This window comes from Triticum aestivum, chromosome 3B (genome assembly GCF_018294505.1).
Source record: "Triticum aestivum cultivar Chinese Spring chromosome 3B, IWGSC CS RefSeq v2.1, whole genome shotgun sequence".
Classification (NCBI taxonomy): domain Eukaryota; kingdom Viridiplantae; phylum Streptophyta; class Magnoliopsida; order Poales; family Poaceae; genus Triticum; species Triticum aestivum.
This window is the reverse complement of record NC_057801.1, coordinates 571,763,255-571,777,318: the sequence shown is the minus strand read 5'-3', so window position 1 is coordinate 571,777,318 and position 14,064 is coordinate 571,763,255. Positions and strand designations below refer to the sequence as shown.

At 54.9% G+C, this 14,064-nt stretch overlaps 1 protein-coding gene across 2 annotated transcripts; it reads left to right on the top strand.

Annotated features, from left to right (window-relative positions):
- The first annotated feature begins 551 nt into the window (after positions 1 to 551).
- On the top strand, positions 552 to 4,443 carry LOC123070986 (ultraviolet-B receptor UVR8). 2 transcript variants are annotated; one of them, XM_044494424.1, is made up of 8 exons: positions 552 to 894; positions 1,695 to 1,804; positions 2,008 to 2,179; positions 2,905 to 3,066; positions 3,141 to 3,272; positions 3,352 to 3,465; positions 4,013 to 4,111; positions 4,202 to 4,443. In XM_044494424.1, exons 1-8 carry the CDS (start codon positions 669 to 671, stop codon positions 4,375 to 4,377), a joined length of 1,191 nt encoding a protein of 396 aa, XP_044350359.1. In that variant the 5' UTR covers positions 552 to 668; the 3' UTR covers positions 4,378 to 4,443. The 2 variants fall into 2 exon arrangements, with proteins under 2 accessions (XP_044350359.1, XP_044350358.1); XM_044494423.1 differs by having other exon boundaries at positions 1,695 to 1,850; positions 2,021 to 2,179.
- The last annotated feature ends 9,621 nt before the right edge of the window (positions 4,444 to 14,064 follow it).

Genomic DNA, 14,064 nt, shown 5'->3' with positions numbered 1-14,064 from the left:
TCAAATAGTAATATATACACCCTGATAAGTGAAAAGAAAACACATCGAAATCTCCCAGGGACCGATCGCCGTCTTCATGGTCATCATCAAACAAATGAAACACCATTGTACAACCCTAGTAAAATCTCCAAGCAGAATAAATTACAACTCCATTAGATAGATCGATGTTTCCCCGCACCCACACACGGGCAAAGTCGGTGGAGAAGGGGGCAATGGTTTACAGGGAGGAGGGACGGCAACAGCGTGCACCTAGAAAATCTAAACAAAATCATTTCTGATACCAAACAATCCGTGCCGTTGTGCATTTCTCTATTATTTTTTTAAATACAGTACAAATGCAGACACTCACATACACACGTATATACTCATCTTAATGTATCCGCATCCTACCAACCCCTTTGAGGAACTGAGCCGACGAGTCTAATCTTTTGCTCTTTTCACAATCTTCAATTCCTCCCCTAAAAGAAAGTATACAATTTGCTCGGAAAGATAAGAGAGGATTAAAGCTACCTACAAAATTTGCAATAAAAAAAATGCCTCTGTTGTGGGAAAGATACATCGATTACCTTCTTCTTCACCCCGCGTGAAATCCTGGCCATTCGCTTCCCGATCGGACGGTGTAGTCTCAGTAATTCGATCGAGACCACGGGTCAATCGAGCCGACACAGATGACCTCTCTTCCTCAGGGCGCCATGGAGAAGGCGGCGGCGGCGGCGGCTGAAGAGGAGCCGGAGGAAGCGTGGGCGTGGACCTGGGGCGCGGGCACGGACGGGCAGCTGGGGAACGGCGGCTTCCAGGACCACCATCTCCCGCAGCCGCTCCTCCTCCCGCCTCGCTGCCGCGGCCGCGTTTCCTTCGTCGCCGGCGGCGGCGCCCACGCCATCGCCCTCACAAGTACGTCCCGTCTTCGTCCAGATACCCCACCTCAGGAGGACCTTTCTCGATAGGATTTGGCCAGGCGAGCTTGCACGTCTTCGTGGTCCTCGACGTCTAATGATTGCACGGCTCTCACATGGGTAGAAGCTGAACATGCTTGGATACTTAGAATGTGACGAATTTGTGCACGACAATGGGTTTTGGTAACCATAGCATCACAGTTTCAGAGAGTTCGAATAGTATCGCAGGCTTTCCTTCTTTTACACTCAGCTACTTGCCTGCTTCTAGGTCCCTGTGTCCTGTGACTCTTGTCTGGAGTCTGGACATCCCCATCTCGTTCCTTTGAGCTGGATTTGCATATACATATTCATTGTGTACTTGTATGATAGACACGCTGTTCGGTAGGAATAGAGTTCTACCGCACAGTTTTAGAATTGTCTCCTGGTCCAGCTTGGTAATGCAAGAGAGGATCTTGTAACCAGTTTCGTACAGTGATTCACCATTGTATCGTTCAGTGACTAAGCTGCTCTTCAGTTCAGGTCCGCTTTCCATCTTGGCGAGTAGGAACGATCAAAGCATTTTGACACGCTGATCTCTCCCTGGGCATTTTAACTGTAAACGTACTTTGTTTGTTGAAGATTATCTGTTTACTTGGAGTTGGAGGCAACTGTATCTTGATTGATGCCTTGCTGTGCCATTTTTATCAGCGTCTCAAGAAACTTGTCTATGCATCAGAGGCCATTTTCCCCTCATTGATGCCTGAGTCTGACTAGACCAATATGGGTTGGTTTTCTGAAAATCTTTACTCTACATTTCAGGTGATGGTGAAGTATTTACTTGGGGCAGAGGTACCCATGGTCAGCTTGGCCATGGGAACATAGAGAACATCCCTCATCCAAAGTCCGTTAAGTTCTTTGAAAACTATACGGTAACCTGTGTGTCTACTGGATGGAACCATTCTGGATTTGCTACAGGTCTCCAAATTGTGAAACCATTCATTTACGTTTTACTTCCATTTTGGCTTCACGTTTCATGCCAAACCGTTTCTTATTTTGTTTTGCTCTTGAGCTATTGTCCTATTTTGTTTGAAAAGTGAATTGTCACTGATGAGCTTTGCTGTGATGTTTCTAGTTGTTATTTTCAGATTCTGGACAACTCTTCATGTGTGGAGATGGCTCATTTGGACAGCTTGGCACTGGTGACAATCAGTCAAGGAACTTGCCATTTGAAGTGCCATACTTTACCACAAAGCATGTTGAGAAGCTTGCATTTGGGATGCGCCATTCTCTTGTCCTATTGAAAGGTAGGTAAAATTGTGAGTTTGTCACAGACTGTTATAGTACACATTAATATATATAAGAAACTGCTTGTTCATGAAACAACACAAATTTACTCTTGTACTCCCTCCGTTCCAAATTAATTGACCTTCATTTGTCTAGATACGGATGTATCTAGACACTAAACAAGTATAGATACATTCGTATCTAGACAAATGAAAGTTAAGTAATTTGGAACGGAGGGAGTAGTACTTTTCCATAACAACTTAATCAGTAATCTTTCTAGTCCCTGGCAACACCTAAGATCTATAGTGACTCATTTATGCCTTCCCTAAGGTTCTGACATCCGCAAGGGAATACAATCAATATTCCAGTATTCTGTTTCTTTATGGGGAAAACAGGGCAGCAACTTGCTGAAAATTATGAAAAGCAAAAAATCTGTAAATGAAGCTACTAAACAACAACAAAGCCTTTCAGTCCCAAACAAGTTGGGGTAGGCTAGAGTTGAAACCCATAAGATCTCAAAACCAAGTCATGGTTCTGGCACATGGATAGCTATTTCTTCATGATGAAGAGGGAAAAAGGTTAGATCATCATGATTGTAGGGTCTTTTCACCAGACAGCTGGAAATTTATTGACTGTACCATTTCTCCTTTATAACAGACTTCTTTCTTCTAGATAAATGACACATTAATCAAATTTGGCCCATGTGCATTATGAGTAAATGACGCATTAAGCTTATTTCTTCCAGATAATTCCGTTTATGGATTTGGCTCAGCAAGGCGGGGACAAGTTGGCAAATCTGCTTCCAAAAATCAAAAGTTTTATAGTATTCCTAGATTAATTGATGGTTTTCCAAACTGCAAAATAGTGAATTTATATGCCAATGGAGATCATAGTGCTGCATTGGATGGTAAGCATTGGAAACCTGCAGTTACTAACTCCTATTTGATACTTGGCCTAATAATTTCCCTTTCAATGTAACAGAATCTGGCCAGTTGTACATCTGGGGAAGAGCATTAGTTGGTGAACATGATGATGACCAACCTCGGGTGGCATTTCCCTCTTTGAGTATTTCTCAAGTGGCATTAGGATGGCATCATGCACTAGTCTTATCCAGTACGTAGTTGTTTCATATTAATTGAACTAGGTTTTCCAGAAGCTTTCTCAGAAGGTTGACATTTTTTATTTATCTCAGGAGGTGAATTGTACATCATTGGTGCTTACCGCCATCAGAAGCGTGACCCTACTTTGTCAGAAAATGCAGTAGCGCAGCAACTGAATCTTACCACAGCAAGCAGTACACATCATGGTACTCCTCGCAACATTTGATATGCTACATCATATTTGAATTTTGGAACAGAGACATGTATCTTGTACATTCGTCTGGTAAATACTGTCAAGCAGTTGAGCATCCTTCGAAACCAGAATATGCCAACCGTTTGCACAAAATGGTACCTTCAGATGGGAAGTCAAATCTGTATGACTGCGACAACTTGTCTGCACCCCATGTTAAGAATGCATTCTCTTCTGTATTTAAAAGAATGAGAAAAAAGACAATCATAGATTCACAGCATATGAACTTGTGAAAATTCATGAGAAAATATGACTGGTGTGAACTGTACAAAAATGTTGTGCAGATATAGTAGTGCACACTGCATGAACAGATGATGAGAAAATACTATCATTATGTATGTCATATAGTAGATAGTAGCTCACACTATATGCCGTCAATACACGCCCCAGCCTATTCTATATCCGTTTAACTTTCCTATATTAGATTCATATCTGTTCCATCTGATGCCCAACGTTGCATTTGCACCTCCCTCACCGTCTGAAAGCATGTGTGTGCTGTGCAGAATCATCTTCAGTGTCAAATTTAGCGAAGGTGCCCTCTATTCATGTACAGCAGGTGACCCAGATAGCAGCCGGCACTGAACATTCAGCTTTGGTCACAGGTAAAAGGTCATTTATCCCAGAGTCTAAAAATGAATAAGACGAGCAGCGGCCGGGCTGGGCTAACTGCTGTTCTTTGCATGTTTTCTCAGACAGCGGAGCATTGTTCACCTGGGGCTGGGGAGAGCATGGACAACTAGGCTTGGGAGATACTTGTGATCAGGTGGTTCCTCGGAGAGTAAATCTAGGCGACGAGGGCTCACGTTCTTCTGCTTCGCTCTGCGTGTACTGTGGGAGCGGGTTTACCGCCGCCGTGAGCCTGGCTTAGTGGCAGATTAGTTAGTTACTGTTGTACTGTACCACTTCATCATGTTTCCACAGTATGTGAGAAAGGTGAACACTCCCACAGTAAGGAGTAGGCCTATATAACCCCCCCCCCCCCCCCGGGGCACCCATGCAAAGGGTTCGGACCTAGAGAGGAAGATAGACCAGATAGCCCAGTGAGGAGTTGGCCGACTCCCACAGGTCCGTCTTTGGGTAGCCCAGGCCGCCTTCGGCCCACCCACTGACAGGCGGCCCCACCGCTTTCGGGTCGTGTGTACTGCGTACTGTGGCTGAGATCAGGGCAGGCATGGCAACAGTGCCGCATCTCGCCAGAGATCTTTCAGCGGTACGGCTCACTGTAGCCATGCCGGCCCTTCGTAAACAGGGGGGGAGACGGCCATGTCGTGACCGTACCCCGCGTCGTACTTCGGGATAAGGGAGGAGTCCTGGGCCGACTCTCCACAGTCGGCCTCCCTGGAAGTCGCCAGCTTGGAGTCGGCTTATCTGGGAGTCGCCGCCTGGGACTCGGCATATCTTGGAGTCGGCCCCGGGACTTGGCCTGAGGGGCGCGGCCTGCCCCGATGTCTTGAAATGTCCTGGGGCTCGGGTTAGCCTACCCGTGGCCCATTACTTCGACAGTAGTCCCCGAAGTTGGTGAAACCCTGCGGTCGCTGTATTGTGGGGCTTCAACAGCTTCAATCTTTTAAAAGTGCAGACTCTGGGACTCGGCTGCCGTCTTCCCTTGGGCCGACTGTCGAAAGTCGGAGCTTCGGTGGAGAGCCTCAGTTCAAAAGTCGCGGCGGGAAGCCAGGCGGCGTGCCTGATACGCTTCCCCGCAGCCATCAGCGCGGTCCTATCGCGTGGCGCCACGTGGGGAGAACAGTCTGCCTGCCCACGCGCGTGACGGGACGGGCCGTTAGGCGGGGCCCGCCACTACCGCGCCTCGGCATACGGGCGGATCTGTTGCGGCCGAGGACGGTTGGTTTTCCCACGTCGTTACTGCGCGCAGTAACTTCGTGGGTAAATCATGGGGCGGCGTGGGGCATCGTGCGCAGTTAATCCCACGCCCGCCCCCTCGGCCTCTCAGCCCGCAGGGCTATAAGTAGGCGGGGGGAAGCGGAGCGGCACAGCTTGCGCGCCTTTCTTCCCCACTCCCCTGCCTCATCTTGCTTTCTCTCCCTCCTTCCTCCGCCGTTGAGCAGGAGCACCTCATACCGCGGCGATGAGCTCTTCCTTCGCCGCGGCCTTTGCCGTGCGCTCCGGCGTATGGGACGGCTCGGAGGTAGAGGAAGAACACATCGAGTTCTTCGCCAGACCCGCCGTCTCCCCGGCGCGGACCTCGTGCGCGCCCGCGCCGCGCCGGAGGGGGAAATCCGGCCGGCGCCGGAAGAGGGCGAGCGGGTCATCTTCCGCTCGCACCTTATGCGCGGCCTGGGGCTGCCGGCGAGCGGCTTCTTCCGCTCATTCCTGGAGTTCCACAGCCTTCAGCCGCACTACCTCACACCGAACATGGTGGTGCTGCTCTCCGCCTTCGCCACCCTGTGCGAAGGTTTCCTCGGCGTTCTCCCCACCATCGAGCTATGGGGAGAATTCTTCTCTTCTAAGCTCGGCACGCACATCGCCGGCGTGCCGGCCCAGTGCGGCGCCTTCATCGCGATGCGGCGCTCGACGGCCGACAACCCCTTTCCTCCCATCACGCTGATCAAGTCGGTGAAGATGTGGCAGCGCTCGTACTTCTACGTGAAGAACCTCGCCTCCGACGGCGACTGGGTCAACTTGCCGCCTTACAACGCCGCTCCCCTGACTGGGCGGCTCCCCAGCTGGTCCCACCGAGTCAAGACGCTGACTCCCGCCGGAGCCGCCGCCGTGGCGCGATTCCGAGTCATGACGCAGTCGGAGGGACTCGTTGGGGCCGACTTGCTGGCCGCCTTCGTGGCGCGCCGAGTTCTCCCGCTCCAAGGCCGGCCTCACCTGATCTGTCAGATGAGCGGCCTCCGAGACCCAAGTCGGATGAGCACCAAGGAGATGCCCCGCAAGGAGGTGGCGAACATGGTAAATTATATCGCGCACTGCGAGTATGAGGAGGACTGGCAGTTCGGCAAGGAGCCGTACTCACGCGACAACCCTCCACCAGTGGTAAGTCGCGTCTCCCTGTTGTTTTGTCTTTTTTCTGCAGCCGACTCCGGCTTCTGACTCTTGTTAGCTTCTTCTGAACTAGAATCCTCTTATGTAGCCTGCCGCCGGCGCCACGAGGCAGCCCCGCGAGTACGTTCCCGATCGCGCAGAGAGCGACGTCGACGACCCCGACTTGGGGGCGGCGGCGATGGAAGCCGATGCCGAAGGCGGGGGAGGAGGGGCAGAAGGCGACTTCAGGCCCTCGGCCACCTTCGCCGACTGGCCTGATGACGATGCCGAATGCGAAGTCGCTCCGCGCCACCAGCTGAGGATCGGCCTGTCGGGCGCCGGCTCCTCCGCCGGCCAAGGCGGCGCGAAGAGGCGTCACACCGGGTCGAGTGCGCCCGGCGGCAAACTGAAAAAGTTCAAGGGGGGCGGCCGCCGCGACCAGACGAGAGGAGGCGGCCGCGAAGGCCAACCGCTTTCGAAGGGAAGTGAGAAAGCCGCCGCTAGTATCCGCGTAAGTCTTTACGCTCTTTTATTTTCTTCGTTGAATCTTGTACGAGTCTTCGTTTATATACTCCCTCCATTCTTCTTCAGGGCCCCTCTTTCCCTTGAGAGAGTCGCCGTCCCCTCCGTCATGGGGTCGGCAGAGACGTCCGCCAATACTCGGCGGCCCGACCCTGCCGCCGACCTCCGGGAGGCGACTGAGCGGAATGCGCGGGAGAAGCGCGAGGAGGAGGAGGCCGTGCGTTTGGAGAAGGCGGAGGCCGACAGGGCGGCCGCCTCCGCCCAGAAAAAGCTGGATGATGCCGAAGCCGTCCTTGCGGCGAGACGGCGCGCCGAGGAGGCCGCGCATCGCCGATCGGCGATGCTTGTCCCCCCACTATCGTCTGCACCGCCGCCTCCAGAGTTCACGGGGCAGACCGGGGGAGCCGGCACCGAGAACCCCGTCGCGGAGAAGGAGAGTGGCGAGGCCTCCATGTCGGACGCTCTCGTGCTGCCGCCGCCGCCTCCGCTGCCGTCTGGGAGACCGCACGGCAAACAGCCGGTGGATCCGTCGGAGCCGTGGGCCATGGACGAGGCCGAAGCGCGGCTGCTTCTCCAAGTCGCCTCGCCGGTGCGTCACCGTCTCGAGAGGGCGACCTCGGCGCCACGACCTCGGGAGATCGGCGCTGCCAGCTCGGCAGCTCTAGACGCCGAGGCCACAAGCGCCGCGCCCACCGGGTGGGTGCACGGAGGCGGCACCGGGCCGCTAAATCAATTGCTCCTGGAAGTCCAGGCGAAGTTGCGGGCCGAAGGCGACGCCCTTCAGGCCTGCACCAGAGCGCACCTGGCCGCGCGAACGGCCGTCCGAGTAAGTTTCTTCTCCTTCTTGATTCTTGTTTTTCTCTGTGGGGGCGCGCCAGCGTACCCACTGGGTGTAGTCCCCGAGTTCCGGGCCGGCTGCTGAGCAGGCGGTTCGGAACTCCCTCTGGCGAGTTCCAAACACTAACTTCGTCTTCAATGACTTATTGCAGGAGTATCACAACCTCCGCGCCACTGCCTTCAATCGCAATGTTGAGGAGTTGAGCAAGCGGGCTGCCGACTTGTCGGAAAGCCGGAGTGAGTTCTTCTTCTTCGCGGGGGCGCCAGCGCGCCCCCGCGGGCTGTAGTCCCCGAGATTCGGGCCGACTGCTGAGCAGTCGGGCCGGATCTTCCCGGCGATCTTCTTTGCTGACGACTGATTTGTTTCCTCTTTCGTTTTTCAGGAGCCAACGCCGCTCTTCAGGAGCAGCTGGGCGAGGCCAATACCGTCCGTCGCGCCAAGGAGGAGGAGTGTGATAGGCTCGCCACGGAGCGCGACCTGCTGGCGGCGCAGCTGGCCGAGCAGAAGGAGAGCTGAAGAAGGCGCAGGACGAGGCCGAGAAGAAGGAAGCCGCTCTCCTGGCCGAGTTCGAGAGCGAGCGCTCCTTCTGGACTGACAGGGAGGCGATGCTGACATCCGGCTTCCACGAGATCGAGGATATTGTGGATGGTACGTTTCTTTCGCTTCTTCGCGCTTCCGACTATGTGTCAGGCCGACTTCTGATTTTTTGACTTTCTTCTTTTTTGTCTTGGCAGACTTCTTCCCTGGTCACTCGCAAGCAGTCCCTCTGGCCATCGAGGCTGCTCGTGAGGCGCGAAGGGCGAATGGTGAGGAGATCGCCACCAATGCCCCCCGAACCGTTGATGAACAGCTCCTGAGCATTGAAGCCCGTCTTCGTCCGGTCCACCGGTAGATGCGCCGGCTTCAGCGTGCCGGCGCCCAGGCGGTTGCCGCTTTGTGGCCGGATATGCCGGCTCTGCGTACCGCCAGTCGGACCGCCGACTGGCTGGAAGTCGTTGCCGGCCGTCTTGAGGCCTGGAAGGGCTCCTCGGCCCGGGCCGGAGCGCGCCGGGCCTTGGAATTCGTCAAGGCGTGGTATCCAGGGCTGGACCTGGATCGCCTAGCCGCGTTCCGGTCAGAAGCCCAGGCCGAGTTGGAGGCCGTGGAGGGCGCCCTTATCGAGCGTGCGGCGACCATCGCCGAGTACACGGATACCAGCGTCTTCGTGCCCGAGCGGGCTGAAGGCGGCGAGGAAGTGCCGACAGAGTGGTTCGGGATGAACCCGGAGTATGGCGAGGACTCGGCGGAGGTGATCGACTCCAGCACTAAGGAGGAGGACGAGGCGGAGGCCGAAGGCGAGGCGGAGGTGCCAGAAGACGGAGCAGGCGGCCAGCCTCAGCTCGACCGCGCCTCCAGCAACGAGCCGCGTCAGGAGAAAGCGACTGCCGCCGAAGGCGATCAAACCGAGACCGCCCAGCCGACTGCCCCGGCGCCTGACACCGCCATCTCCTCCGATCCTCCACTCCCAGATGCCGCCTCCTAGGCTGCCTTTTTCGCCACTGTTTGTCTGTCTTAGTAATCTTTTGAAAACTTTGTTAGATTCGAACAATTCCACCCGCGGGGTGTATCTTGAACTTCTATTCGAAGATTCGGCCAAGGGCCTATGTAAATATTAATCTGCTTTCCGTCTTTCCTTGCTTACTGCTCTTTAGGCTTTTCCTTTTGCCGCCTTCCTTTGGTCGATGCCTTGTCAGTCGAGCAGCCGCTCTGCAGACTGTCGCTGGGTCAACTGCTTGGCTACTTTGGGAAGGCAAGGACTTGGTCGTTTAGAGTTTCTTTAGCAAGTCGGATAGAAAGCGACATGCCGACTACCCAAGAGTCGGTCGTCCTTAATAGAGGCTAATAAAGGCGGCGAGCCGGCTACTCATGAGTCGGTCGTCCGCTTCAGAAATGCCGGGGGCCGTCTTATGCTATGTTCGTGCTTTAGGTCCTTAGCCATTTTTCGCGTGGGTGCCCGTTCTTCCTCACTCCTGCCTGCCTCACAGTCGCTCTGCGAGCTGCGGCTTTGCCAGGAGGCGGATTGGGCACCGCACACTACTTGTCTGACTGCGGGAAGCTTCTCATAGCGCAAGGCGGTGAGTCCCCGGGCCGACTAGTCAGGCCCGGTGCCAAGCGGCTTGTAATGAAAGTAATGTACTTGGAGGCATAATTCTTATCGTACAGATAACAAAAAGGGCAGTCCCCGAGCTCGTCTCGGGGGGCCCAAAGTCTTAGTACTTTAATACAAAGGGGTAGTGTGATACATACTGCATCAACTGTAAAATCTTCGAAGAAGATTTGCATTCCACGGGTGTTCTATCTCTTTGCCGGAATCGTCCCTCTTGCGCGCTTGGGGCTTCTGGGCGTCGATCAAATAGTAGGCGTCATTTCCTAGCACCTTGCTGATGATGAAGGGGCCTTCCCAAGGTGCCGACAGCTTCTGCTGGCCGGCCGTTCGTTGGATCAGCCGGAGCACAAGGTCGCCTTCTTGAAAGGATCTTGGCCTGACCTTCCTGTTGTAGTATCGATGCAGACTCTGCTGGTAGATGCTGGACCGGCTGAGTGCCAACAGCCGGCCCTCTTCCAGCAGATCGACGCCGTCTTGACGTGCTTCTTCTGCTTCTTCCTCGGTGTACATGGTGACTCGCGGGGAGTCGAACTCTATGTCCGTTGGGATGACGGCTTCGGCGCCATAGACGAGGAAGAATGGTGTGAAGCCGGTTGACTTGTTTGGAGTCGTGCGCAGACTCCGGAGGACGGCTGGCAGCTCCTCAAGCCAACAGCCGGCAGATCGCTCCAGTGGTGTGACGAGTCAAGGCTTGATGCCGGATAAGATGAGGCCATTTGCTCGCTCCACCTGGCCGTTTGACTGCGGATGGGCAACGGACGCTAAGTCCAGTCGGATGCCCTGTGTCGCGCAAAAACGGTCCAAGGCGCCTTTGGCAAAATTCGTGCCATTGTCGGTGATGATGCTGTGTGGGATGCCGTACCGAGTTATGATGTCAGCGATGAAGGTCACTGCAGTTGGACCATTCAATTTCTTGATGGGTTTCACCTCCATCCACTTGGTGAACTTGTCCACTGCGACAAGTAGGTGAGTCAAGCCACCCCGTGCCGTCTTGAATGGTCCCACCATGTCCAGGCCCCAGACTGCAAAGGGCCAGGCGATGGCGATAGTCTTGAGTGCGGAAGCCGGCTGAAGTGGCTTGGAACGAAAAATTTGGCACCCCTTGCACTTTTGGACTAACTCTTTGGCCTCTTCCAGAGCGGTTGGCCAGAAAAAACCGTGCCGGAAGGCTTTGGCGACGAGTGCCCTTGAGGCCGCGTGGTGACCGCACTCGCCTTCATGGATGCCTCTGAGGATTGCCTGACCTTGTTCTGCTTCGACGCAGCGTTGGAAGACGCAGGTAACGCTGCGCCTGACCAGCTCTCTGTTGACTATGGTGTAGGCTGCTGCTCGGTGTTGCACTTGCCGAGCCAAGATTTCGTCAGTTGGCAGCTCTTTGTTTACTAAGAATCTGAGGATGGGCTGGGCCCATGAAGGTGCCGCTATTTCTTCAACTGCCACCAGCGCGACTTGGATAAGGGCGGCCGGGCTGGGAGGCGGCGGGTTGGAGTCCGCAGCCGCTTGCTGATTTGACAAAGTCCCGGGGCCGACTAGAGCAGTCCCCGGGCCGAGCTCTGGAGTCTTCGATCTTGCTACTGCAGTCTCCGGGCCGGGTTCTGAAGTCCCCGGGCCGGCTTCGACTGTATGTTTCTTGGGGTTGGATCCGTCCTCCTCAGGCGGAGCCGGCACATAGATTGAATCCGATTCTGGTGATGGCTTGATAGAAGGCTTGAGGAGGCGCCGGAGGGCGACACCAGATGGTATTGCCTGGCGGGTGGAGCCGATTCGTGCCAAGGCGTCTGCTTGGTCGTTGTCGTTCCTTGGCACGTGGAGGAACTCGCACCCCTCGAAGTATCCGCTGAGTTGCTGGACGAGGAAACGGTAGCTCGCCATATTTGCGTCCTTGGCGTCCCAATCGCCAGATGATTGCTGGACCACCAAGTCAGAGTCGCCATAACACAGGATCCGGTGAATGCCGAGTTCTTTGGCAAGCCGGAGCCCGTGGATGAGCGCCTCGTACTCGGCCACGTTGTTGGAGGCGTCGAAGTGGATCTGTAGCGCATATCTGAGCTTGTCGCCCTTGGGGGAAGTGAGGACGACGCCGGCTCCCAGGCCGGTGCGCATCTTGGAGCCGTCGAAGTGCATCCGCCAATGGGTGGAGTCGGGCGCTGGCGGCAGATACTGGGTCTCGGCCCAGTCGACGAGGAAGTCGGCCAGTGCTTGTGACTTGATGGCGGTGCGGGGCTCGTAGTAGATGGTGTAGGGAGCCAGGTCGATGGCCCATTTGGCCACCCGGCCAGAAGCATCTCGGCTTCCAATGATCTCGGCCCGTGGAGCTGTGCAGACCACGGTGATTGGATGCTCCTGGAAGTAAGGCTTCAATTTCTTGGCGGCAAAATGCACGCCGTAGCACATCTTCTGGTAATGGGGGTAGTTCTGCTTGGAGGTCGACAACACCTTGCTCAAGTAATATACCGGTCTCTGGACGGGTAGCGTCTTGCCTTCCTCCTTGTGCTCGACTACAATGACCGTGCTGACTACTCGGCTGGTGGCGGCAATGTATAGGAGCATGGGCTCTTTGGGAGTCGGAGCCGCCAGCACAGGGGGAGTAGTCAACATCTTCTTTAGCTGGAGAAAAGCCTCGTCCGCCTTGGGAGTCCACTCAAAGAAGGTCGTCTTCTTCATGAGCTGATACAAGGGTAGAGCCTTCTCGTCCAGTCGACTGATGAATCGACTGATGGATGCCAAACAGCCGGTGAACTTCTGCACATCTAACAGTCGTCTGGGTTCCTCCATCCTTTCGATGGCCTTGATCTTTACTGGATTGCACTCTATGCCGCGTTCGGAGACCAGGAAACCGAGGAGCTGGCCGGCTGGTACTTCGAAAACGCACTTCTCCGGGTTGAGCTTGATCTGGAATCGGCGCAGATTCTCAAATGTTTCCTTGAGGTCTTCCAGCAAGGTTCCACGCTTCTCTGTCTTCACCACCACGTCATCCACATAGACGTGGGCATTTCTGTCGAGTTGCTTCAGGAGGCACTTCTGCATGCAACGCTGAAAGGTGGTGCCGGCGTTTCTCAAGTCGAACGTCATGGTCAGGTAGCAGAAGGCTCCAAACGGCGTGATGAAGGCGGTCTTCAGTCTGTCAGCCGGGTTCAGCTTGATCTGATGATATCCTGAATATGCATCTAGGAAACTCAATAGCTCGCATCCGGCTGTGGAGTCTATCACCTGATCAATTCTTGGCAGAGCAAATGGGTCCTTGGGGCAGGCTTTGTTGAGGCTTGTGTAATCAATGCACATCCGCCACTGTTTGTTCTTCTTCAGCACCAGTACTGGGTTTGCCAGCCACTCTGGAAAAAATATTTCCATGATGAAGCCGGCTGCAAGGAGCCGGGCTATTTCTTCTCCAATAACTCTTCTTTTTTCTTCTGACAGGCGGCGCAAGGGCTGCCTGACGGGCTTCACATCAAATCGGACGTGTAATTTGTGCTCGGCGAATTCCGTCGGGACACCAGGCATGTCCTTGGGGGACCATGCGAAGATGTCGCGATTCTCACGAAGGAAATCGACGATCTCGCCTTCCTATTTGCTGTCAAGGCCTGTGCCCATGACAGCGTACCTCTCCGGGTGCTCCGGGTCCAACGGTATCTTCTTTGTTTCTCTGGCCGGCTTGAATGATCCTTCTGCTTCCGACTCCTTGGGGTCGGGCGATAACTCGGGCTGCTTGCTGGCCATTGCCACGACCCGATCAAGGAGCCGTTTCTCAGCTGCGATCACCAAGGACTCGGCCAGCCGACTGCTTTCGGCCGCGTAAGCGGACGACTTCCTGTAGTCGCCGGACACGGTTAGGATTCCCTTGAAACTCGGCATCTTCATCTTGAGGTAGGCGTAGTGGGGGACCGCCATGAACTTGGCCAAGGCGGGTCGGCCAAGCAGTGCATGATATGGGCTCTCAAGGTCCACCACCTCAAACCAAATTGGCTCTCGGCGGAAATGATCTTTGTCTCCGAAGAGGACATCTATCAGGATCTTGCCGATTGGTGAGCAGGAAAGGCCAGGGACGATTCCGTGGAACACAG

Excerpts from the sequence above, each read along its gene's own strand:
- LOC123070986 (XM_044494423.1), top strand. The coding sequence starts at position 669 with ATGACCTCTCTTCCTCAGGGCGCCATGGAGAAGGCGGCGGCGGCGGCG. Across the intron at positions 895-1,694 it reads CCACGCCATCGCCCTCACAA|GTGATGGTGAAGTATTTACT; the intron begins GTACGTCCCGTC and ends TCTACATTTCAG. Across the intron at positions 1,851-2,020 it reads CCATTCTGGATTTGCTACAG|ATTCTGGACAACTCTTCATG; the intron begins GTCTCCAAATTG and ends TGTTATTTTCAG.